At 39.6% G+C, this 25467-nt stretch overlaps 2 protein-coding genes across 5 annotated transcripts in view; one reads left to right on the top strand and one right to left on the bottom strand.

The window, feature by feature from the left end:
• Positions 1-318: 318 nt before the first annotated feature.
• METTL21C (methyltransferase 21C, AARS1 lysine) lies at positions 319-15662 on the top strand. The gene is made up of 5 exons (XM_075141060.1): positions 319-425; positions 11933-12096; positions 13247-13389; positions 14878-14995; positions 15268-15662. Exons 1-5 carry the CDS (start codon positions 319-321, stop codon positions 15660-15662), a joined length of 927 nt encoding a protein of 308 aa, XP_074997161.1.
• Positions 15481-25467, bottom strand: part of TPP2 (tripeptidyl peptidase 2) — a 56274-nt gene continuing 46287 nt past the window's right edge. For 3 of the 4 annotated variants that reach the window (XM_075137741.1, XM_075137731.1, XM_075137751.1), the window contains 2 exons: positions 17582-17701; positions 15481-16931 (listed from right to left, as the gene is read on the bottom strand). In XM_075137741.1, coding sequence (XP_074993842.1) covers positions 16842-16931; positions 17582-17701 — 210 coding nt within the window. In that variant the 3' untranslated portion in view covers positions 15481-16841. Of the gene's footprint in view, positions 16932-17581; positions 17702-25467 lie in introns of those variants that run through there. The other variant, XR_012671033.1, reaches the window with a different exon arrangement.

Genomic DNA, 25467 nt, shown 5'->3' on the forward strand with positions numbered 1-25467 from the left:
TCCCTGCCTTCAGCAGAATTTAATCCTAGGCTATTACAATCCTCATACTATTACAACAGGGGATAACTAAGTGTCCCCCCCCAAAAAGGCTGTTAAAAAAGCCCTGCCAGTTTTATCTCTGTATGGTGGTAACTGCAGTCAACCAAAGCTGTAGCACGGGGAGCGGGTGTTCATCCTTAACGCAGGCACCTTAAGTTGGTCCCTCAGTTGTGTGTATAGTAACCAGCCCCAAACAGATCGAGTCAAGGCAGCCCTGCTGTAAAACTTCCAGTTCGGTACCTTAAGACCATCACAATCTTTGCTCTATAAAAAGCCCCCATGGAATTAGTTCAAGATCTCTTTCCTTGCCACGAGGAAAAAATAGCAGATGGCGTGGAGTCCTTCTCTCAGCAACCGGCTGAGAAATGGCAGAGGGACCACGGGAGGTAAGACAACACCCCGTGGCAGGGCAGAGGGCTCCTTAGCGAGGAGGTAAAATTCTTCCCAAGCTTTGAGAGAGTTCAGATGAAAGCTCAGCTTTAAGGACTTCTTTCCCCAGGGAGCAGCAGAGCTCCAAACAGGCGGGGTGAATAAGCAGATGAGAAAGAGGGGGCACCGAGGGAAAAACCTGTCCCTATTAAAAACAGTGCTGTCCAAATACAGAGGGGAACTAAGATTAGCAAGGAAATTCAAACTAAAACAATCCCTTGAAGGCAAACGGCTTCAGATTTTGAAAAATTAACTACAGAAGGCTTGAACACATCCCCAAAACTCATTGCAGAGGGGAGCAGAAGCATGTGGCTTTGTAATAACACAGGAGTTAATCAGCTGCAAAAAAATCCACTGTGTTATATTGCCTCTGCTGTCAATATGTGAATACGAGGGCAAAGGATCCGGTTCACCCGTGACTTCACGCAGTCAAAGCACTCTGCACATCCAGCGGTGCCAGATGTTGTGCCTCCCTGTTCCCCACCACTGCCTTCCCTCTGCAGTTGTGCCTCTCTAACCAATCTCCTCAGGCAAGTGCACGGTATCTAAATGACCTGTGTTCATTTACCTAACGGGTCTCTGCTATGGGAGGAGACATACAAAAGCTGGACAAAAATCTCAACAAGGAGATTACTAGGAAAAAAAAAAAAGAAACTGTTACTTCTGGTATTACAGAGTGTGTGCTTAAATAAAGGGCTCTTCACTTAAAGACAAGTGCAGGGCGGTCTTTCTCAGACCACCCAAAGTCAAATTTTGACTCACCTGTCTCCTTGCTTTTCCTGCAAGGCAGGAAGAGCGCTTGCTCAACAGATCACACAGATGGACACGGAAAGTACAGAATACATCTATTCTCACATAAACAAGGCTCTTTAGCCTAATCCAGAGCAGCCTAAGTCACAGAGGATGGTTAGATGATGGAAATAAACACTCAGTGCGTGGTCCCATTCCTCACCGTCTCGGTTCTCGCAGTGAGCCCGAGTGATGCAGCACTGGTTTCCCCAACAGCTTTGCTACCGAGCTGCAGCGCTTGCGCTGCCAGGGAAGGACAGAGCAGGCATTAAATACACGACACACGGCTAACGGCAGTCAGGAGCCGCTGGCAAGGCAGCCTGGTGTCCCTCTTCTCAGCGTAAAATCTTGGAGCATTTCTTCATTCTTCCATGCTCCTGAAGATCCCATATGTGGTAGCACAATTTTAAAGAATTACTTACCTGGCAACACTCTGCTTTGCTCCCTTCTTTGAGATGTGTGTCATCTCATTGTATGTGCAAATAAGGTTAAGCCTTATTAACTTAACATGCAACATTAAATCAATTAAAGAAAAAAAGAATGCTTTTGTCAAGCATTGGTTGAGGGAAGCGGTTGAGTCCGGAGTCCCCTCAGCTAGGCGAGCAAAAGAAGGCCCGTACCAAGGAGAAAGGATTTCTCATTTTAAAAATAATGAAAACAGTGGGTTTGGTTTGAGGGTCATATTCTGTGTTGCTCTACACCTTCAGCTGCCGCTAATCAGGAAGGCCACCAGTATTACCTTTGGGTATTAGTGACTTTAAGCCGGGGATTCATCCCACAGCCATAAGGAATAGGAAAAAAAGAACCCAAACACTGAAGATGCTAACCTGGAACAAATTTCACCTTGCAGTTGTTTGTACTTCAGCAAACAGCACAGGCCCTGTCAACACCATGCTGTAGACATTTAGCTGGCTGCTGACAGCAGTTAAGAAGTCCCTGCGATTTGGAGAATGCAAACATGCTTTCCACATCCAGAAAAGTCCAGCGGATGCCTCCAGCAATAAGGACGAGGAGAATCTGCTCTAGAACTGGGAGTCTGCCATTCTTCATCAGTCATTCACCAGGCCACCCAGGACCCGCGGCAAATCCTGCAGGAGCTCTGAGACCCTGAATGCTTGAATCGAAGACTTGAGTCACACACTGAACATGCGAGACAAACCCTGAATTGCTGGAGTGGAAAAACAATGTTCCTTTTTCGTTGTTTGCTTGTTTGTTTTTTTTTTCCTTCTCCTTACAAAACCACAACAGTCCCTTTATGTTTTTGATTACTGATATGATTTGCAAAGGTATTTTTATATAGCTGTCTCTGGTGCCATTAAGATCTCTTTCCTAGGTGGTAGCGAGTTAGAGGCTGTCCCTGTGTATTATATTATACTTGTCAGCACCGATATTATCACCTCTCATAACGTGTCAGAGATCCTTTTGGAACTCTCCAGCTTATTTTTGTTTTCAATATCTTGAATAATTCTACATTATTGTCACCACACTATTTTCTTCATTTCCTGTTAGCTTTTAGGAATACACTCGGTAGCACAGCTCCCCAGGGGACATTGTAAACCTGACCATTTATTGCCTCCTTGCTGTTCACAGATTATTAAAACAAAAGATAACTCCCCCTTCTTATCCCAGCAAAACTTAATTTCTGTAAGGATCTTTAGTGAGTGACCTTATCAAAAGCTTGTGGAAATCTATGTACGCTGTATTAACCGGAGGACACTGAACTACATGTAGACACTTTCAAAGAAAGTAGACACTTTCAAAGAAAACCTTCTTCCTTTTCCACACGGTGCCCTATTATTTATCAGGTAACACCAACACTACCGTTCCTCTCAGTTTTAGCACAGATGTCAGACTCCCTGGCCCACTGTTCCGCAGATCCCTCCAGGACCCCCTTAGAAATACGCCTCACGTTTGCACAATTGCCTGGGCTCTGGTACCAAGTCTACTTTCAGCAGCAGGCACCACGCTCTGGTTCGGAGCTGGTAATTTCACTGCAGGGTTCTGGGTAATTACCATCTGGTCCTGGTGATTTGTGACTCTTAATTTCATTGATAAGAATATCTTTTAACTTTTCTGGTTTAACTCTGCCTTCTTTTGGCACAAATCTGGCAGGCTTCTTGCTCCTGATGGGTTCAGAGAAGACCTTAACATTTTCATACCTATTTCTCACAAGTTTTTAATTAAGTTTTTAACATTGTTACATCATTTTACACTGAACTTGCTATTATTAACAGCAGAGGAACTTTTAAAATTTGTTTTAAATTTAAATCACTCTAATCTATAATCCAATAATATGAATACAGTTCTACTCTGCCTATACACTGAAGAGGATGCTACTGCTGAGTTCAGTGACAGGCAGAGTTAGGAAGAACACTCTTCCCAGCTTTCCTGGTAGTATGACAGCACTAAAAAGGAAAAAGACCCACACCACCAATTAGGTTTCATATAACCAGACTTAAAACCCCCCAAACCCAAGCCACACACTCACATTAAAAATAAATACATTCTAAAAATATTTGAAGTTTGATTTACTTCATCGCATTCGGCAGCCTCTTGCGTTTTGTCTTCCACAAACGGTCTAGATGGCAAAATCCCCATGAGTGTTTACAGAAACAGAAAAGCCAGCTGAATAATTCAGAGCTTTGTGGAATTGGATGTTGAGTTAATAACTGAAAATCACCCTTTTACACGTAGAACTGAGGTGCTGTACTCCCCGCAGCCTGCCTACTCACAGAATTCTGGAGAAATTTTAATTCCATGGGGCTACACCTCCAGACAACACTAATTTTCAATGTTAAACAAGAAATGCTTGGAGATAAGACTGTAGCACAAGAAGCATTTATAGAAATTACATAGTAAATATATGTCAACCACAGCTACCTTTCGGAGTATCAGTGTTGATTCCTGTATCACTTAGAAACATGAAAAAAATCCATACCCACATGATTTGTAAATAAGCTGTAACACTGTCCCTATGGTTGCCACCCTTTTTAGTTGCTTACACAAGAGACACAAGATAGAATAAGCCAGTTCCTCTGATTTGATTTAAAAAATAAACTATTTATGTTCAGCATCAATCCCGTTGCCAAAGCTTAGGACAGAACTTTAACAGCAGCACCAGCCTGAGCTACATTCACCCCCGGTGACAAATACAATAAATATGACAGCGGGAACATGCCTGCTAAAAAGACCGTGTCTCTAAGAAAGGTATGGCAGTCATTCCAACAGCAGCGTATCTGCCTTTTTCTTTCTAATAACAGCTACTGACCTAGCTCAGGACCGCTCATTTGCACTGCTTGTAAAGTCAGGCAGGCCTGTGAAATGCAATGTTTATGATATCAACTTAATACAGTTAGGATCTTAATACTAGGTCCCAAATAAAAAAAAAAGTGTCTTTTAACTATCAAATTTCAGAGGAAAGAAACTGGTGAGCGTTCGAATGGGCAGCCAAGTGTTTCCTATACTTGGTGTGACTACTAGAGACACGCAGCGGCTAAGGGGTGAAATACACAGCCACGGCGACAGAAAAGGCTCATTTTTTCCTTTGCACTCTTCAAGAGAGCATTACCTGAATTCAGAAGCTGTTCATCTAAACATGCAAATGCCTATAGAGTTAAAAATCTACATTCCCACCCCCCACCCCTTATTTCTACTGCCAACCTTCAGTTGTTCATTAATTAGCCGGGGGTTATTTTCCAGCTTTATGATTCTCAAAGTTCCTTTTGAATTTTTCTACCCTCTAGTTGAATTTCTTTCTGCAAATTTCTAGTTGAATTTCTTTCTCCTTCTAAGAAGGAGAAGGGAGAGCAGAAGGGCAGCAAAGTGGTAAATGCATATAAAACTCAAATTCTTGGAACGCGTAAGGAATACATATTTGGTTTATCTCCAACATCTATAATATCCATCTGCGCTAAAGACGACGGGAAAGCTGTTATTTCCTCAGGACTGCTAGTTCCCCATACCCTCCGTGACGCAGGGCAGGGGAGGGTACCCAGAGCTTCCCCAGCCAGACGCTCAGCGGGGCGAGGAAGACTTGACCTTTTCCTGGCAGTAGGAGCTTCATGAACTTTTCCCTGCGTTTGGGCTACTGCCAAGTGGCCACACACATTATTTATGCACTAGTTTGCCCACGGTAAGTTGCTTGTTTGGGTCAGCACTGGAGACCGTAAGGCGAACGCAGGGAACCACTTAATCTGCAAAAACAGAAGGAGAGGTTGGAGGAAGCAGAGATTTTATTTCTGAAGGCTGGTACCCTTGGGACTTCAAAGCCTAAGAGCGTTTTCATTTTGTACTGCAAATGTGGAAGAGTTTAGAGTAACATAGTAAGTTCTTTGAGCGCTGCCTGGTAATGTTACTCTAAATAGCCTGCAATCCGACTGGTCGGAGCAGAGAGTTATTCCTCCCAGGTGCATGCCTGTATAAAAACCTCTGGAGCGTGCATCTGCCCACAGGAAACTTCCAGGGCCCTCTGTCTCAGCAGGTAACCACAGAGCTGTCCAGCTAACCTCATCTGATGTGCCTTCGTGTTCTCTGCTAACTAACAAAGGCAACGCGCTTGTCTGAATTCTTACATTTCAGGTCAGCTGTGTGAAATCCAGCTTACCTAACCCCCACTGTTTCGCGAGGAGTGACTATCGTTGCTGGCTTTCAGTATTTGGATGCATTTACCTTGTGGACTCAAATATCATATAGGTTTACTACAGTGATGTTCCTAGCACTGACATTTCCTTTATTTCCTAGCACTTTATATTCATCTTTTCAGAATACTTTTTTTTATACAGCACAGGAGGACATGAGAAAATTGCGTGAGCTTTAAGAAACACGGATGTCTGTGTATAGTATGGGTGTATGGCTAAGCCCTATCTCGCAAAGAACACGTTGCAATTGCGTTTCCCATGCGAGCAAATGGAATTGGCTTTTGCCCAAATAATTCAGACTAAAACAGACTACGCTCTGTAACTTTGCGCAGAGGTGAGAGAAACACATTTCAGCAGAGTTGTGTTTATAGCTGAAGACCCAGTGACACAGTACTGCTCACTAACCTACTTTCTGTTTTTTTGGGCCACGTAGCTAGATTTGAAAAGCAATGGATTTTAGAAGTTGAGGCACAAAGTTTATTCTTATAGGGGATAAACTGTTACCTTAAAGTTTATCACCATCCTACAATTTGCCCTTCAGTGTTTAATTACCTTGTTAATTTTATGTAGCATTGTCAAATAGATATAATTTTGTGAATTATTCTTTCTTCCTTAGGTTCTGAAGAAATCAAATGTGATTTGGTACGTTATTTTGTTCACAATAGTTTATTAATGAAGTCAATATGGGTTTGAAAACTTTGGAAAGCACAGAATTTAATGATGATTTCCCTTCAGGATCATTTTGCAAAGAAATCAGCTGCTAACATTCAAAAAGAGCCAATATTTTCTAAGGAAACAGATTTAGGTTGCAATATTATCCTATTAAATCAAAATGCTTTTAGAGATATACCATTTTCAGTGAAATATGGATCAGAAAAATGTCAAAACAGTAAGAAACGTCAGCATTTACAATTCTAGAAGCACAGCAGCAACTTGACCGTATTACACATAGGGTATATAATAATGCAAACAGCTTACTCAATACTCACTTGTGTCTGTAGTCTTCAGGTACAGTTTGTCATTTAAAATGATAAAATAAAGCTATGCATCATTAATGCCAAGATGCTAACATACTTGAATTCTTGAAATTATAAGACTACATCTATCCTGTAGTTTGCAGCTAAAAAAAGCCTTACTTTTTACTCCAGTTTATGAAATCTGTAATTAATAGTTATGGCAGTAGGCTATATAAAAAACCCAAACAAACCAAAAATCAACACCACCTTTCTATTTTGCAAAAACTACACCTATGAAAAGATATTATTATAGCATCTAGAAGCCCAGCCATAAACCGGAGCCCAGTGTTTTGGGTGACATACAAATGCAGAGCGCATAATCTTTATCCCCCCAGCTTACCATTCTAAGAGCTCAGGCACCTGATGGACTTAAGGACCACAGCAGTCTCACCACAGTGCCAGTGTAACCACTAGGCATCTTCCAGACCTCCTGATTGTTTTAAGAAGGGATTTAATAAAAAAAACAAAGCATCTTCATAAGTATTTAAGCAGACTCCTCTTTTAGAGAAGCTCAAAGGACAAAGCACAAGAAAACATACCAATTTTTACTTTGAAAATTTAATGTAACACGTCTAATTTAATTTAGAGTTCAGTCTGTACTGAATGAGTGATAACAGGGTATATATCTATCTCTCATGATCAGAGATGCAATTGTATTTACTGCAAGTACTCAACAGTTGATCAACAAATATATATTTACTAAGCTTGTTTCCAAGCTATTTCGTGGTATGCACTGCTATGCATAGCCAACTGAAATTTTGACCTGTTGCAGTAAGAACTTATCTAAGCAAAGAAAAAAATACAGAAGGATCACTTTCTACCCAAACTGACAAGTTAAACAGTTTACTCATTAAACAGGCTTTTCTGGTTTTTACATATAAGGGTATTGGACAATGCGAAGTTTCCCCCTGCTTTGTAATTTCAGGATTAGTCTTTCACTTAAATAGTACAGATTACATGCCACAAGAGCCTTACCAAATGAAAAAAAATCCCAAAAACCCCAAAACCAAAATGAAACTTTGAAAACTTAGTGCTTTGCATGTTTAAACATGAAATGTTCAGAAGACTGAGTCTTCAAGTAAGTGTTTTCTGGCTGTAGCCATCACCAGTTCTGACATTCTTCTCTCTTCATTAAATACTTTGCCAATTACACAAGTCTTAATATATTTTTCCCAGAGATCTCCTAAAACATTAAAACATGACCAGATTTTATTCTAGCTCAAGATATGAAAAAGAGGCATTGCTGAAAACTGGAAGTACACTTTTGATTACATGAGACTGCATAGAAACCATTGCTGTTGTAAGGAGGCACACTTTCACGTGTGAAACGAACACGGAAGCATTCACTCACGCGCCAGGGAATGCTGTAACTGCAGCATTATCTTCGGTCTCTTACCTACCATCATCATATCTCAAATTATACACAAAAGGTGCATAGCCAGAACTTGTTACTAGCTAGATGGAGGCCCTCTGAGGAAAATATCAATTTACTTCAGAGCACACTCTTTGCTGAAACAATACAAAACCACTGCCACGACTGAACAAACACAGTGCTACAGGAGTTAGAACACAAATCTGGTCCTTGTGAATAAGCAGAGTAGCAATAAGGAATATATCAGGTATCAGTAAAACTGTAATGTGTCAATACCCTGTGTGCAAATAAACCACCCACACAAGTTAGCAGTCACTCTGCTCCTTAAAAAACTACCTGCAGGCATTGCTGAACCTCCCGGCCGCTGCCAAACCTCTCCCCCTTCTGGCCAGGATATCTAGAACAGCCGCCTGCAGTATGATGCAACCCAAATTAATACAATACATCGTCTGCAGTGCATGTGGCTGGAGAGAGCAAACACATATGCATTCTCAAAAATGAACAGAATGGGGCCAGTCATGGAGAAAAATGTAGCATACGCCAGCCATCATGATACGTGGAAGGGTGAACTTGTACAGCCTTTGGACAGAGCAAGTTATGAATAATTTTTTTTCTCTTTATACATATATATGTGTGTGTACATATAGAATCATAGAATAGTTTGGGTTGGAAGGGACCTTTAAAGGTCGTCTAGTCCAACCCTTGTGCAATAAGCAGGGACATCTTCAACTAGATGAGGTTGCTCAGAGCCCTGTCCAACCTAACCTTGAATGTTTCCAGGGATGGGGCATCTACCACCTCTCTGGGCAACCTGTGCCAGTGTTTCACCACCCTCATCATAACAAATTTCTTCCTTGTATCTAGTCTGAATCTACCCTCTTAGTTTAAAACTATTCCCGCTTGTCCTGTCACAAAAGGCCCTGCTAAAAAGATTGTCCCCATTTTTCTTATAAGACCCCTTTAAGTACTGAAAGGCTGCAATAAGGTCTCCCCGAAGCCTTCTCTTCTCCAGGCTGAACAACCCCAACTCTCTCAGTCTTTCTTCATAGGAGAGGCGTTCCATCCCCCTGATCAGTTTTGTGGCCCTCCTCTGGACCTGCTCCAACAGGTCCATGTCGTTCTTGTGCTGAGGACCCCAGAGCTGGATGCAGGACTCCAGGTGGGGTCTCACCAGAGCAGAGTAGAGGGGCACAATCACCTCCCTTGACCTGCTGGCCACGCTTCTTTTGATGCAGCCCAGGATACGGTTAGCCGCCTGGGCTGCAAGCATACAGTGTTGCCTCATGTCCAGCTTTTCGTCCGCCAGTACCCCCAAGTCCTTCTTGGCAGGGCTGCTCTCAAGCCCTTCATCCCCCAGCCTGTATGGATATCGGGGGTTGCCCCGACCCAGGTGCAGGACCTTGCACTTGGCCTTGTTGAACCTCATGAGGTTCACATGGGCCCACTTCTCAAGCTTGTCCAGGTCCCTCTGGATGGCATCCCGTCCCTCAGGCGTGTCGACCACACCACTCAGCAAGTTTGCAGATGACACCAAGCTGAGGGTGCACTCGATCCCACTGCCCATGTCATTGATGAAGATATTGAACAGTACAGGTCCCAATACGGAACCCTGAGGGACACCACTCGTCACCGACCTCCATCTGGACATTGAGCCATTGACCACTACCCTCTGGATGTGACCATCCAACCAATTCCTCATCCACCGGACAGTCCACCCATCAAATCCATATCTCTCCAGTTTAGAGAGAAGGATGTTGTGGGGGACCGAGTCAAAGGCCTTACAGAGGTCCAGACAGATGGCATCTGTAGTCCTTCCCATGTCTACTGATGTAGTCACTCCATCATAGAAGGCCACTAGGTTGGTCAGGCAGGACTTGCCCTTGGTGAAGCCATGCTGGCTGTCTTGAGTCACCTCCCTGTCCTCCATGTGCCTTAGCATAGCTTCCAGGAGGATCTGTTCCATGATCTTCCCAGGCACAGAGGTGAGACTGACTGGCCTGGAGTTCCCTGGGTGTTCCTTTTTTCCCCTTTTTAAAAATGGGGGTTATGTTTCCCCTTTTCCAGTCAGCGGGACCTTCACTGGACTTCCACGACTTTTGAAATACGATGGGTAGTGGCTTAGCAACTTCATCTGCCAGTTCCCTCAGGACCCGCGGATGGATCTCATTGGATCCCATGGACTTGTGCACCTTCAGGTTCCTTAGATGGTCTCGAACCTGATCTTCTCCTACAGTGAGCGGCTCTTCATTCTCCCAGTCCCTGCCTTTGCCTTCTGCGGCTTTGGCGGTGAGGCTCGAGCACTTGCCGGTGAACACAAGCCTAAAATGTCATTGAGTACCTCCGCCTTCTCCATATCCCGGGTAACCAGGTCTCCTGTTTCCTTCCGGAGAAGGCTCCTATTTTCCCTAGTCTTCTTTTTATCCCCAACGTACCTATAGAAGCTTTTCTTGTTGCCCTTGACGTCCCTGGCCAGATTTAATTCTATCTGGGCTTTAGCTTTCCTAACCTGATCCCTGGCCGCTCGGACAATTTCTCTGTATTCCTCCCAGGCTACCTGTCCTGGCTTCCACCCTCTGTAGGCTTCCTTTTTGTGTTTGAGTGTGTCCAGGAGCTCCTTGTTCATCCATGCAGATCTCCTACGTTTTTGCCCGATTTCCTCTTTGTTGGGATGCATCGCTCCTGAGCTTGGAGGAGGTGATCCTTGAATATTAACCAGCTTTCTTGGGCCCCTCTTCCCTCCAGGGCTTTGTCCCAAGACACTCTGCCAAGCAGATCCCTGAAGAGGCCGAAGTCCAGGGTAGTGAATTGCTTGTGCGCACAGACACACACATGGATACGCATATACATAGGTGCTATCACTGAAGAAAACTATAGTTAAGTGAAAAGTTTCACTGGCATATTTCTCCCCAGGCTCCTCTTTTACTGCTTGTTAGTTGCTGTCAAGCAGTTCCTTCTTATGGGCGCTGCCCTGTACGCTGAAGATGCAGTCATTCATAACACACAGAGTTCTCCAAAAAAGCTTACCGATCCAAACTTCTCACTGCAATTATTTTTTGACTGCAATCTACATACTCTGCAGTTCACTACATTTCAGGGTAATTCAATTAGCTGTTCTGCAGGAAAAGGCAAAGGAGAGAAGGCAACGGTATACAAGGGGACAAAATCAAGAGTACTGGATGCAGCAAATTAACCCATTTTATCGCAGGAACGCCAAATCCCAAGTTCTTTCGGAAATGGTAAATTACACAGATAAGAAGTCATAAACATTAAAAGACAGTTCATCTTTCTCAGCTGTTGCTTCAACTGATAGGAGTACCATGCAAGTAGCTTATTTTTCATACTAATTAGTGGCATCCATTTAGTGACATAATGCTAAGTTTTTGCATAGATGATAAAATAAACATGATAAAATAATAAACATGATAAACATGATAAAATAAGAACTCTGATGCTATTACTGCCTTACCGGAAAGTGTTCGCAGCAACTTCCAGTGGAGTGGGGATGTCACCTCTCATTGTGGCTGCCTGTCCCTTCAACCTGTCATTGAAAAAAACCCCAAAACCAAAGCCCACCCAAACTACTCCCTGTCTTCTTCCAATCATATCTCATACAAAGCTTCTACAACATTACTTTCCCCCTTCTATTTCAGCTCTTTTGCCATGATCTCTGCACAGCAGCCACCGTTCCCCAACAAAGTTCAAAGAGTAATGGACTGCCAAACGGAGGAAGAAGAAACCTGTGAAGAGGAGTACGACTCTGAAAACTGCACTTGCAGCTCCAAGCATGCATCATCAACAGCAGAATCCAACTCAGGTTTAATCCAATTTAAATACTGCAATTGCCATAGCATTTCATACTTTCACTTTTCTTGGTCTTCAAGTAATAGATATCACCATGTCAACTTTCCTTTTGATCTCTATTTTTTTCCATCATGTCCCCCTATGTTTGTATTTATTATCTGACCAAATCTCGAAAAAAGACTACCTCCATAATTGAGATGTACGTTTAAAAAAGTCTCTGGATTTTATTTAGACATCTAAGAATTATTTCTCAATTACAATCAGAGATATGATTATAGCATGCATTAATTGGGCTGGCACTGCTGAAGCTGTGGTATTACAAATTTCAACAGGCTATACTGCTCAAACACCTACCAAGGACTCCAGACAGGCATCAATTAAAATCCATGCAAGCCAGAGCAAAATTTTTCTTTGCAGTTAAAGATAATTTTGTACCATCTATGCATATCCTGCTAACAGGCTTCCAGCAACAGTAGTCATTCAGAAGAGTGTCCTTGTTTTCAGTGAGATCAGATGGAGCAGTTCAGCAGAGCTCTCCTGAAAAATCTCACCCACTCGCTATGATGAGACATGCTAGCACAACTGTAGTACTGATGCTCGCTGAACAGCACCATATACGTCAACATAAACTTAAAGAGTATCTTACCACCCTCCTTTTGTGGAAGAATGGTCAAAAAATAACCACTAAAAAGAGCTAGGTTTTCTTCAATGTAAGAGGTAAATCCTAAATCCTTCTTTTGTAAAAAGAAGCTTAATGTTCTAGATCTGTTGGCCCCACAAACAAAAACTACAGCATATATCCTGACGCGGCATACTCTGGCATAGTATGAACTACAGCATACCCCAAAATACAGGCTAACTTGGTCCTGAAAGTCTTCTAGCTGTTATTAGCAGAGTTATATATTTGAATAATAGACTTTTTTAAAAGGCTCATTTCTAGCTGTCAATTGCCCACGCAAACACTCAGAATGGCAGGAAACGACCACTGCTTCTTTCACTCCCTGGCCAGCCAGGCCACCCACTTCTGGACAGCAACCAGTCTCGAGGCCAATGACCTGACAGCTCTTCTAGTCCATGTGCCTACGTACTCTCTTCACAAAATACTTCTTGCTCTTTAACAAGTTGCATATAAACACCTGCACATTGTGTCTTTTCTCTCACAGATTCACCAGTAACTCTTAAAATTCTACAGAACTGGGTTCCTAGAGTTTCCCACTACTTTGATAAAGAGCACTACACATATGTTGGCCACCAGATCGTCATTCAGGAGTCCATAGAACACTTTGGAGCTGTGGTATGGCCGGGGGTAAGTACGTGATACAGCACCCAGAAAGCTGACGCGACACAAGAGCAAACCATGACAGTGGCACACAAATATTAAGGAAGCTTTCTTAGATGACACTTCTGACAGCGGAGGTTTCCCTATGCAGGACGAAGTTGTCAAGTACTTCAGCAGAAAGCTTTGCCTTATGCTAATTTGCCAGTTCATGCCAGAAGAACTGCGGCACCTAAGTAATTTGTAAGTTGGATGCAGGTGTTGAAAAAAATTAAGAAAGAGAACTCAGGAAGAAGTGTTCAGCTTCTTCCATGTTTCCAATCAGGCACTGTTGGGAAGCAATCAATCAGCAGTACAAAAAGGAAGCTGAAGAAGAAAGTTGTGAGAGATTAAATAAAGGAGCTTAAAACTATTAAATATGCTTTTTTTAAAGAACAGGCTGGAACAGTTCCATTGCAGTATGGAAAACCATATTTGCAAACAGCTCTTCTTCAGTCTTTGCTTCTCCTGCTCTTAAAAACATAATTTTATGTGGACTGAGAAAACTGCCTTTGAGGGAAAATAGGGTCAACTGATACAGACATGAAAATTAGGATTTAAAAATTTTTCAGATCCACATTTATTGAAAAAGCTCACAGAAAATGGCAGACAATTTCAAAACAATAGAGAAAAAGAAAGCGTATGGGTGGGTGAAACAGTATCTTATTTTGACATGCCAGATCATCAGTTCTCACATTAATCAGGTGTCAGAATGCACAAATTGGACTGGTGATTCATTAGCTGTCAGCTTTCCCAGAGCAGGTAGCCACTGTTGCATTATGAAAAGCACAAGAGTTAAAACAGTAACACAACTCTAAAGAAGAGAAGCAAAAGGGGGAAGTTAGTTTCTCTGGCATCAGTTTACGTTGTTTATAAACAATAAATTTATGTTCTATTGATAAGATCTTTACAAAGGTCTGATAAGCAATACTTCCATACAGTGCAGGGTTTTTTTTGTTTTGTTTTTTTTTGTTTTTTTTTTTTTTTTTTTTTTTTTTAAGTTTATACTATTATCAATAGACAAGTGTTGAGTTGGTAGGTAACAATTTTTTAATATTTCTTTTGCAAAAAAAAAAACCACCAAACAAAAAGTCTGTTTTAAAAAAAATCTCTGCTGAAGCCTGGATCTACTTTGTGGTAGTGATAATAAACCACAACATTACTTTTTATGTATTGTTAAACCTCTTGTTTGCTGTTCTGACTGTATGGTTCACATCTAAACACTGCCTGTCTTAAGCTGTCAGAGGACTCACAGTGTATAGAAGTGTGTAGCAAATCCATAAACCCAAAACTAAAAATAAGCTGTTTAATTTTTTTTTAATATATAAAAAGCAGGACACATGATAATTCTTTCCATATTACATTTTTATGTTACAGCCTTCAGTGTTTGTATAAAAAACTCCCCTGTATAAAAACATCTGATGAATTTTTGTGCAACTTACCTGTTACCCTCTTATGGATATGTGTTAACTGTTTTAGGCACTGGCTTTATCTCAATATCTGGAATCAAATCAAGAACAATTCAACCTCAAAGACAAAAAAGTTTTGGAAATTGGCGCTGGAACAGGCTTGGTTTCCATTGTGGCCTCTATCTTAGGTTAGTAAATTTGTATTTCCTTTTGGGTTTCTTGTGAAAGATGATCTAGATCTGCCACTGTCACTTTAAGGAAATGAAGCAACAGTTGAAGTAAACTTTGTTTGTCACTGCTTTTTTTAAAATGAAAATTACTGTAAAATACTGTTTTGTTAATAAAGTAACTACCCTAGTTATTGGTGAGGGGGAAGCTGGGGAAGTTATGTAGATAAAGTTTTATATATATATTTTCAACTACCTACCTATGAATTGAAACAAATTCATGTTTTCTATAGGAGCTTATGTTACAGCTACTGATTTGCCTGAAGTTCTTGAAAATCTCTCATATAATATTTCAAGAAATACACAGAACATGAATATGCACAAACCTGAAGTGAGAAAACTGGTATGGGGAGAAGGCCTCAATGAAGACTTCCCTCTATCAACTTACCATTATGATTTCATACTGGCAACTGATGTTGTATACCATCATGCAGCTCTGGACCCCCTATTAGCAACAATGGTGTATTTTTGTAAGCCAGGAACAGTATTACTATGGGCAAATAAATTCAGATTCAGTACAGACTATGAATTTTTGGAAAAACTTTGCAATATATTTAACACAACCATTCTAGCAGAATTTCCAGAATCAAATGTCAAGCTGCTTAAAGCCACAGTAAGAGAGAATTAAAGAGAAAACTATTACTAATTTTGATTTAATGGCAGCACCTTAAATGTTTTGCAGCATTATGGTGCATCTTCTGTGCATTCATGTTTGTAAAGGTGCGGTTGTATCCGAGTTTTGCATTACAAGTTATGAAAAAACTGGCAAGACAAATGATATAGCAATTTGTCTCTGGTTGATACTTATGACCTGTTCAAACAGACCAATTTCACTCCACTGAAGGAACAATGATAGTAGAAATAGTTAGTAAAAAGGTTTTAACAGAAAGCATTGATCTTCTGGGCTGCACTGAACTTCTGTGGTTTGTAAGGTGTTTTCTTTCAGCAAGTTTCATTTATATATTCTTTCAGAAACCAATACGATTTTCAGCTTCATTATTTGTTTTTATTAATTACAAAATAATCTTTTAAAGTATCAGAGTGCACATGGTGTTTTTTGATCTTCAACTTTGCACATTTATTCTGCTGTGTTTTACATTTTTAACATTATTAAACATATATGTATAGCTTTACAATACCTGATCAAGACTTAACTGTCTGGCACTTTTATACATGTATCAGCCTGTCCTGATACTCAACTTCACATGGATTTTTGAGTTTGCCTGAAAACACTCCAAAATGAAGATTTACAAGAGCACCTATGCATCAGCAATTCCCAGTGACACATTGTAACAGTTTGAGAGGTTGAATTTTTCTTAAAAAAAATTAAATGTAAACTCTTGCAAACAATACAGGTAATGATGTCCCGTTACTTTAGTCTAATAAATAAGATTTTAGCTACTCTTCAAGTAGCTTTAAGGCCTTCATACAATTGAAATTAAGATCAAACGTGTTAAAATTCAGTTTACTGTAAAAAATACAGAGCTTTTACAGGTTTGCAGTTAAAAGTAACAGTTAAGAACCTAACATGCATGCAGTAAGCCTTTCCAGCCTAATTCCAAATCCTTGGTGTTGGCAGTTCTGGCACATCCATTGCCAGCAATGGGATGCACAATAAGGAAACTCCCTGATGACAGGAGTTAGGTCAACAGGTATTAAGCTCTACCCAGGTGCCTTTACTGATAAATACACACAATTTAATAATCAGCATTCAGTAATGAAAACATGCGTTCCAATAAAAAGTCAAAGTTATCTTTTCATATCCTGCCCCATATAAAATCACTTTAAGTTTACAATTGTTGGTTTTCTAGAATACACAATAATCAGGTGGGTACATGACAGGAAGCCAATTTTCAGTGAAAGTTGCACAATGAGTCCATCCAAGCAACTTCATTAGCTGAAGGAAAAAAGCAAACATTAAAAAAAAATGAGAAGCTCTAGGGTCTTATTCTTTTAAAAATCTAAATCTTTCCAACAAACACTGCATTGATATGAACATCTTACTAAAGATGTCTATTATCAGAAAGACAACAGATTGGAGAACTGGTGATGTTGAATTACTTAGTCCTGAAAGGGGAAAAAGAAAACCATTCTATATGATCTACCGTCTTTCAACTCAATGCACAAAAGTTTTGTCCTAGGAGTTACAGTAATTCCCATTAATTCTCCACCTAAATTCTACTAGCAATAATTGTGATTAATAATAGTAAAAATAATAGTGGTTAAACAGCAACGTAATGGGATTTTAAATATGCAGAAGATCTTTGGCTAAGTTGTCTCTACTTTCTTTACGCCCCAAAGTAAGTTCCAGAAAGTAAATCTGCTAAAAAATGACAGTTACTCACAAACTAGCTATTCTAGAAAAAGAAAGAAGAAATCACTATTAAAAATGGAGGTCAAGCCACAAAAGCCTGGATAAAATTAAAATGTTAAGTTTAGTGAGTTCTACAATGTAAAAGGTATCAAAAATTCAAAAAGACTTATATCTTACTTTTAAAAGCTTACTCAGCGTGAACATGGCCCATTACTTTACCAAATACACCTTACCTGAATGCAGTTTTTCAAGTTGTCCTTCGTTGGCTTCTCTTCTGCAAGTTTTGTGGCAAACTTGAGACCTCTCCCATACATTTTATTTACCAATGCATGCTTATAGGCAAAAGTCAAAACCTACAATGCAAAAACAAAAACAAATTAGATATTTTAATATTTTAATCTTACAAGGCTTAATAAGTAATAACAGATTCAGGTAGCAGAAGTGATTTAAACAAAATAAAACATTTACACAAGATAGCTTGCATTTTTCTTTGCAGTAAAACAGATGATTCACAGTAGGAGTCATAAACATGAACTTCCTAGAGATTATTTCTAACTTCATAAACATCTTTGACTTCAGAACATCTTATGTAACACAGATGTCACTATTCTCATTTTTTATTCATCACATTTCTAGCTTCTTTGGATTTTCATTCTCTAGAGGCAACTGTATGGTATAAAAAAAAAATTTAAAAAAAAAAATCAAGAACCAGACAGGTATATCTTTAACCTACAGAAACAAAGACCCAATTGAGAGTTTTGATTCCTAGGAAGTCACAAACTTACTGCAGAAACAAGTATGAATGTACATAGTGAATGATATATACACACCCACACACACAGAGAAGTGCACATAATTATAAACAAGCAATGAAGACAGATAAGCATGAAGACAAGCCTCAGGTTTTGGGTCAGCTCCTCACTATTGGTAATTTATTAAGAAGAGATTATAAAAAAAGCTTCCTCTTGATAATACTAATTCTAAAGAGACAGCTTACGATACTTGTCAATGCTGTAACTAACATGCACAAATGAATGTGTCTACTTAAGACCTAATGTAAAATAAATCAGGTTCTTAACACCCAAACACTGACAGCGTTCAGGGTGTTGCAAGATAGTTCATACCACTTCAGCAGTTACAGCACTAAGAATTAGTGCAATCAAGACATTGTTTCATATATTCCCTTCGGAACATTCATAGGAAATAGCTTTTTTTTTATTTTTTACTGAAAAGTGACATAGCAGCAAAGTTAGTGAACATGGTGGTATTTCTGTTGTTGGCAAAGTTTATGAAATCTCGTATTAGAGTTTGCTATTCATTTCCGTTCGCTCATTACAATATTTTTCCTTTCCTCTAACTCCTCCAAGAAAAGTCACATTTTCCCAATGTCCACTTGAAATATCCCATTAAGAAAAGCTTACAAAAACATTTCAAGGGTGTTCAGAAATAAATATTTTGCATTACAGCAAAAAAAATTTAAATATTTCTTAAGAATATAAACGTTAAGGAATCAGAGATCCAAATCCTGCAAGGACTGAAGAACCTGCCTAATTTTAGCTGCCTGAACACTTCCATTGAATGTTAATCACATGCACAAGTCTTTGCAGGATCAATACTTAAAAGATTGAGCTAAAAAAAAAGAAAAAACAAGCTTAATTATCAAGCAAGTAAAAATGTAATTTTGAAGCTCTAAATTATATGCCAAGCACTCACAGTTGCTCATTCTTCTTCTGTCTTCAAGTACTTATTTTGTTGTGTTCAAGTATTCACTTAAGCTGTTGTAGCTTAAACACACACATATATGCAACAATGAGCATACAGCACCATTCACATATAGATTTTCCAAATACTGCTATTGGAAAAATACTTTGCATGCTGCATTCTCAATCCAATTATTTTGGATATTTTCCTAAAGCAAAACACATTAGCAAACACTTCTGAATAACTGCTCAGTGGAACCATTAGCAGATTTAGTTGGTTAAACTAAACTTAAAAAAAAGTCCCTTCTGTAAAAGATGATAGAACCACAAAACAAAAACAAAACAAAACAAAATCAAATGAAAAATGCATTGGAGCTCTCAGCAAATATAACATTGGAGGCTAACCAGAAATAATGTCACTGCTCTATTAAGAAAGCTCTTACCTGACCCTGTAAGTTTTGAATGGTTATTGAACATCAGTGATAAAGGCAGGAGGAAAGCCACTTGACAGCATTTCTTTCGTAACAGGGCTTCCTAGAGTTTTTGTGGCAAGAAAACAAAGCATTTTACGAAACACCCTTGCTCTGGCCAAATAAAAGTTTGGGTATTTCTAAATGAGAAAAAAGTTCTCTGCTGGACCAAAATGTTGAAAACAATGCTCCAAGAGCTCTTGATAAAAGACAATAATTTCTGTCTTAGTGCTTGGGAAAAAAACCCAGTCAACTGTATACAAGTTAAGTAAAACTACTAAAAGTTCATTAGCACTTCAGAAGTTAAGAATAATGCATGAGATGCTTTAAAATCAGAATAGGTTTACAAACAAAAAATGTTAGATAAGAAACAATACTTTATAACTCGTACACATATTGGTCAAATTAAGCCTTATAATTAAAATATTGCAAGCTTTACAAGATCACAGAAGTGAAGTTTATGATTCCTTGATATGTGTAAACAAAATGTAAACTGGAGTGCTATTAAGATGTAATAGAGAAAACAGCTGCTATCTGAATGTATTACAACAGCAAATAAACGAATTTGTAGTATCTAAAAGCAGTTGCTAGAACAGGAATGAATTTTAAGTATTCGATATTATTTCATAATTTCAATAAATATAATTAAGGCTAGTTTTAGAGAACAAGTGATATGGCCCAGAACTTGGCCAAAGAGTGATAAACAAAGAGTAATAAGAAAAAGCAATGCGTACTTCTAGGATACTGGGGGGGAAAATCACTGTTACATCCTTTATTCCCCGAGCTAATGGCCTGTAATACTAAGTATGCTAAGAGCCAGACCCATGAAAGTGGTTGGATGTCCATCTTCTAATTAGCTGCCTAACTTGCCATTGGCTACATAAAGATACATATTTAGGACAGTAAAATGCTGAAACGATCTCTCCCAAGACATTTGCAGGGCTAAAGTATTTAAAAGCCTGAAAACACTCTTTAAAAAAGAACACTTTTTGAATCCAGCAACACTAAACTACCTAATAAAACTTCTCTGGTATCCTAATACTGTTACCTATGAAAAGGAAAACAGACTTGTATAATTAGTTACTTCATTATTTAAACAGTTGATTAAAATGTATCTACATTTACAAATAAATAAAATACTAGGTTAATTGACATAATCTATAGATAACACACTCCAACTACTTGGAAGAACACTGAAGTTGTAATGTTTATAATTACCAGCAAACGAGTTTTTTCAGGTTCTATATATCTATGGTAAGAAATTGAGGTTTCTTAGCTACTTAGTTGACTCCTCTCTGCTCTATCAACTGACCTATTACAAATAAAAGCAATATTCATATAAAAAATTGACTCATCATATTTTCAAGAGAGGGAGGGGAGTTAAGGGAATCAAGTATCCAGCAACAAGTTTTTTGGCAGTGACTGAATATGATCAGCTGGAAGAGACAGCTGCATCTGTCAGTGCAGACAGTAATATGAAAAACAATCCAGGCTAAAGATGTTTAAAAGACAAGATGGAAAGGTCTGGACCTTTTATTTGTTTTTAAACTAATTTTTAAACGTGACTTTTGGCTTATCCCCAACAGATGATTTAAAAGTTGAGGGGCATTAAATTCTACAAATGAGTCATTCACAGTAACAAACAGGCCACATCCTACTATCCTCCTGTAGCAGTTTTGTTTAAAACTGGGGATTTTGGCCTACAAACTTTAATGCTATGTTCTAGGTAAAAGAAAAATTGCACAACTTATATTCCATTACTAAAACCCCTAAAGCACTATCACAAATGTGTTAGCATAATCAAACAAATACTTGCTGCATACAGCTGTCTCAACTGCAGTTTATTTGAAATGCTTTTGTATACACAGGGGACATAAATATTTTCTTTCATGTTTCATTTAAAATAAACCTTCAGAGACAAGTGATCTAACTAGAATAGCTGAAGGTGTGAACAAATGCACTATCAAAAGTCAGCACCAGCTTCCCTACATACTTGCTACAATATGGGGACAAACACAATACTTCAATGGAAAACAGGCAATTCAAAGGAACTACCAAATGCCCTGCGGCAACACAGGTGCTACACCTGCAGAGGAGATGCGAAACAAGTGATAGTACTTGGTTTATTAGAGGGTGAGCAGAAACACATATAAAAGTGATGATGTTCCTCATTCATCTTTAAAAACAACATAGCAGAAAACATGGTCTCTCTTTGTTTTCAAAAATTTACTTAGCCTTTTAATCACCGACATCTGGATGGACTTTGACTTATAGGAAGCTTAGAAGTAAAAACATTTAGAGCAACATTTCTATCTAAAGCCATATATATACTTGAACAATCAGTGCAGTATTCAAGTGCCTTATTTCCATCCTTTCTCACCCAGTTGTGGCATTGGCACTCGAAAGATGGAGCAAAGCCTTGTCCACGTACAGGAAGAGCTCCACATTTTTGTTTCCAACATAGTGCTTTAGAATAAGCTGGTTGCCTCTTGAGGACTCTCATTTGAAAGACATTCACACAAGTCTATCCCTGATCCTACATCACTACTCCACTCTACCCTTCCTTCTTCCACACCTCTTCTATTCCCCAAAAGGCGAATGAGTCATGCAAGGTTAGGTGATAGAGCCAAGACACAACACTTCATTTTATCAGTCTGGCCTAAGTCAGTCCAGAGTAGCATCACAGAAAGGCTGTTAAAGCCGTAATTTCTTGTTCTCTACCAAGGTGAATTTTGCCAAGCACAGGGCAGCTGGACTGAAAAACATAATCAGTGATTTTGCCCTTACCCTAGCAAAAATACTTGTTTCTTAGACCAAAATCTGTTTTGAAGCCTTAAACATTACTTTACAAAATTAAGCTCTCAACATTGTTCCTAAGCTCCCCATCTCAAAGGAAGCAAGCTACATGAACAGTACAGTTCCCCTTAAACGGTCAAAACTCCAAATTTTCCTCTACCAGTCTGTAATATAAAATCATTTGCACTAAGCTATTCAATTTTTTTTTAAAGTAGCAAAATATTCCAGAAATACAACAGCATATTGCATGCAACACTGAGGTGGAGAGGTTTATACAACTGTTTCTTCTGAACAGACAGAAGAAGCTGCAAAGGAGGAAGACCAAAGGCCACTGCAGATATTTAAAACATTCTGTTGGCCCATTTAGGGCAGAAGACACTTATTTTTATTCAAACAGGAAGCTGAGAGAGCTTTAAGCCACAACCCCACTTACAAAACTTGTCAGCCATTATAAATAAAAATGAATGAATACTGATCAGACAGTTTGAATGTAAGATGCAGTCTGGCAGAGGTGGGTGGAATGAAGGCATTGTAAAGTATTAGGTTAATTTTTGAAGAAAAGTTATAGCCCATGACACACATGTACAGCTATTCTCACAGTTTACAACAAAGACAGTAGAAATATAACTGTGAATTTTTTTCTTACGCTTTTTTGTGTCAGGCCATAGCATAATTACGTAGTCTTAGTCATTAATAGTGACCCTTAAAAAAGCTAAATAAAGCATAACTGAATCCTCATCATCTGTTTATGATTTTGAATGACCAAAGAATATTCTGTCATTGGCTGGAAACTGTAGTGCTAACAGCTGAAACAGCTGGTCTGAACAGTGTAATTGCTAACCACAGCCAATTCCTATGAAACTACTAGATGGACATGACACCTGTTAGTAAAGGAAATGAAAGAATATGAACAGCAGCAAGCATGAAACTTCTAGTAAGCAATAAAGGAAAAACAAAAAAGTTTTTTCTCAATTGAAAATAACTCCCTTTGCCCTAGCCCTAGTCCTTTTCTCCAAATCAGTTATCAGGGAAAATCATTAGTGCGCTCTACTATCTCCTCTCAAAGCAAAATTCTCAATTCCATCAAGGCCCAAGACACATTATTCTCATTCCTCATCGCTTCAAAGAGTTTCCAGAAAAAGAAAACCTCAAAGTATAAAAGTGAACAACCAGAAATCTCAGTTCCAATAATCATATGAAAGCTTTAAGTAGCAGCATGTATTTCTTTCCCCTCAAACTTTTTTTTTTTTTACTTTTTTGGTACTGCTGGGATTAGAATTACTGAACAGTACCACGGGAGAGATGAGAGGATACATCCATCGTGTGATCTTTAGACACATTAAATTGATAGCTAGCAAAACTAACACTACATCATTACTGACCAACATACATGCTCCTAGATCGCAGAAAACATGAAGAAAACCACCACAGACACTGGTGAGCTACATAAATTACTTGCCAAGCCGTCACTGAATCACAAAATGGTTGAAGGTGGAAGGGAGCTCTGGAGATCATCTAGTCCAACCCCCCTGTTCAAAGCAGGGCCACCTATATCAGGTTGCCCTGGATCATGTCCGATTAAGTTTTGACTATCTCCAAGGACTGAGACTTCACCACCTCTCCAGGCAACCCATTGTAGCATTTGATCACCCTCACAGTAAAAAAACCCAAACACTGTCATCTCCCCCCAAAAAAAAACATAGAAAAACCAAACCCCAACTTTTTCTTAAGTAGAAGTTCCTGTGTTTTAGTTTGTGCCCACTGCCTCTTGTCCTGTCACTGGGAACCACTGGGAAGAGCCTGGCTCCATCTTCTTTACTCCCCGCATCATGTACCTATACACATAGACAAAATCTCCTTGAACTTTCTCCTCTCCAGGGTGAACAGTCTCAGCCTCTCCTCATATGACAGATGTTCCAGTCCCTTAATGATCATTGTGGCCCTCGTAATACTACTTATACTAGTAATCGTAACTGTACTGATATAGGGCAATTTGTCCAGCAGAAAGAGAACACAGAAGATTAACTGTATGCGGGCCAGGCAGGGTTGAGTAAGTGAGGCTATGTATGGGTACAGGACAGAAAGGCTGTAGAAAAGCACAAGACAAAGATGTACCCCAGGGTCATTAGGATGTAGTAGGACAGGCTCATTTTCTCCATTTTAAAATACCCAGAGCACTCTAGAATGTTTCTGGGCTAAATGCACTAGTTTTGGCTGGGATAGAGTGAATTTTCTTCACAGTAGCTCCTGTAAGCTACATTTTGGATTTGTGTTGGAAGTTGGTAACACAGGGATGTTTTCGTTACTGCTGAGCAGAGCTTACACAGAGCCAAGGCCTTTTCTGCTTCTCACCCCACCCCAACAGCGAGGAGGCTGGGGGTGCACCAGAAGCTGGGAGGGGACACAGCCGGGACAGCTGACCCCGACTACCAAAGGGATACTCCATACCATATGACATCATGCTCAGCGTATAAAGCTGGGGGAAGAAGGAGGAAGGGGGGACGTTTGGAGTGATGGCGTTTGTCTCTCCCAGTAACCGTTACGCGTGATGGAGCCCTGCTTTCCTGGGGATGGCTGAACACCTGCCTGCCGATGGGAAGCATTGAATGAATTCCTTGCTTTGCTTTGCTTGGGTGTGCAGCTTTTGCCCTACCTATTAAACTGTCTTTATCTCAACCCACGAGTTTTCTCACTTTTACTCTTCTGATTCTCTCCCCCACCCCACTGCGGGGGAGTGAGCGAGCGGCTGTGTAAGGCTCACAACTGTCAATCAGTTTAGATTTCAATTTGACTAGTAAAAACAAGAGGGAAAAGCAGATAAACATACTGCATAAGCAGGATGAAAGTTATTTCCATACGAAATGCTAAAAATCTAAAAAGTTTTGTTGGCCTTTCAGTACCAATTTAACCATACAGAAGAATCAATTTGCAGAGCAAAACCTGAATATGCACTTAGACAAATCCATAGTTAAGGCAGTCGAAGAGGTAGGTTCACTCCCTCATCTGTTCATTTCAAATCAGAGTTACTCATTCCAGGCCCAGAGCACACAACTCAAGAGTGCCAGGAATCAATATCTGTCTTGAAAAAACACCCGTAACGGAGAGTGATAAACTCCCAACAAGATGTCTGTATTGGCAGTTTTTCCACTGAGA

The sequence above is a fragment of the Calonectris borealis genome, chromosome 1 (genome assembly GCF_964195595.1).
Source record: "Calonectris borealis chromosome 1, bCalBor7.hap1.2, whole genome shotgun sequence".
Taxonomy (NCBI): Eukaryota; Metazoa; Chordata; class Aves; order Procellariiformes; family Procellariidae; genus Calonectris; species Calonectris borealis.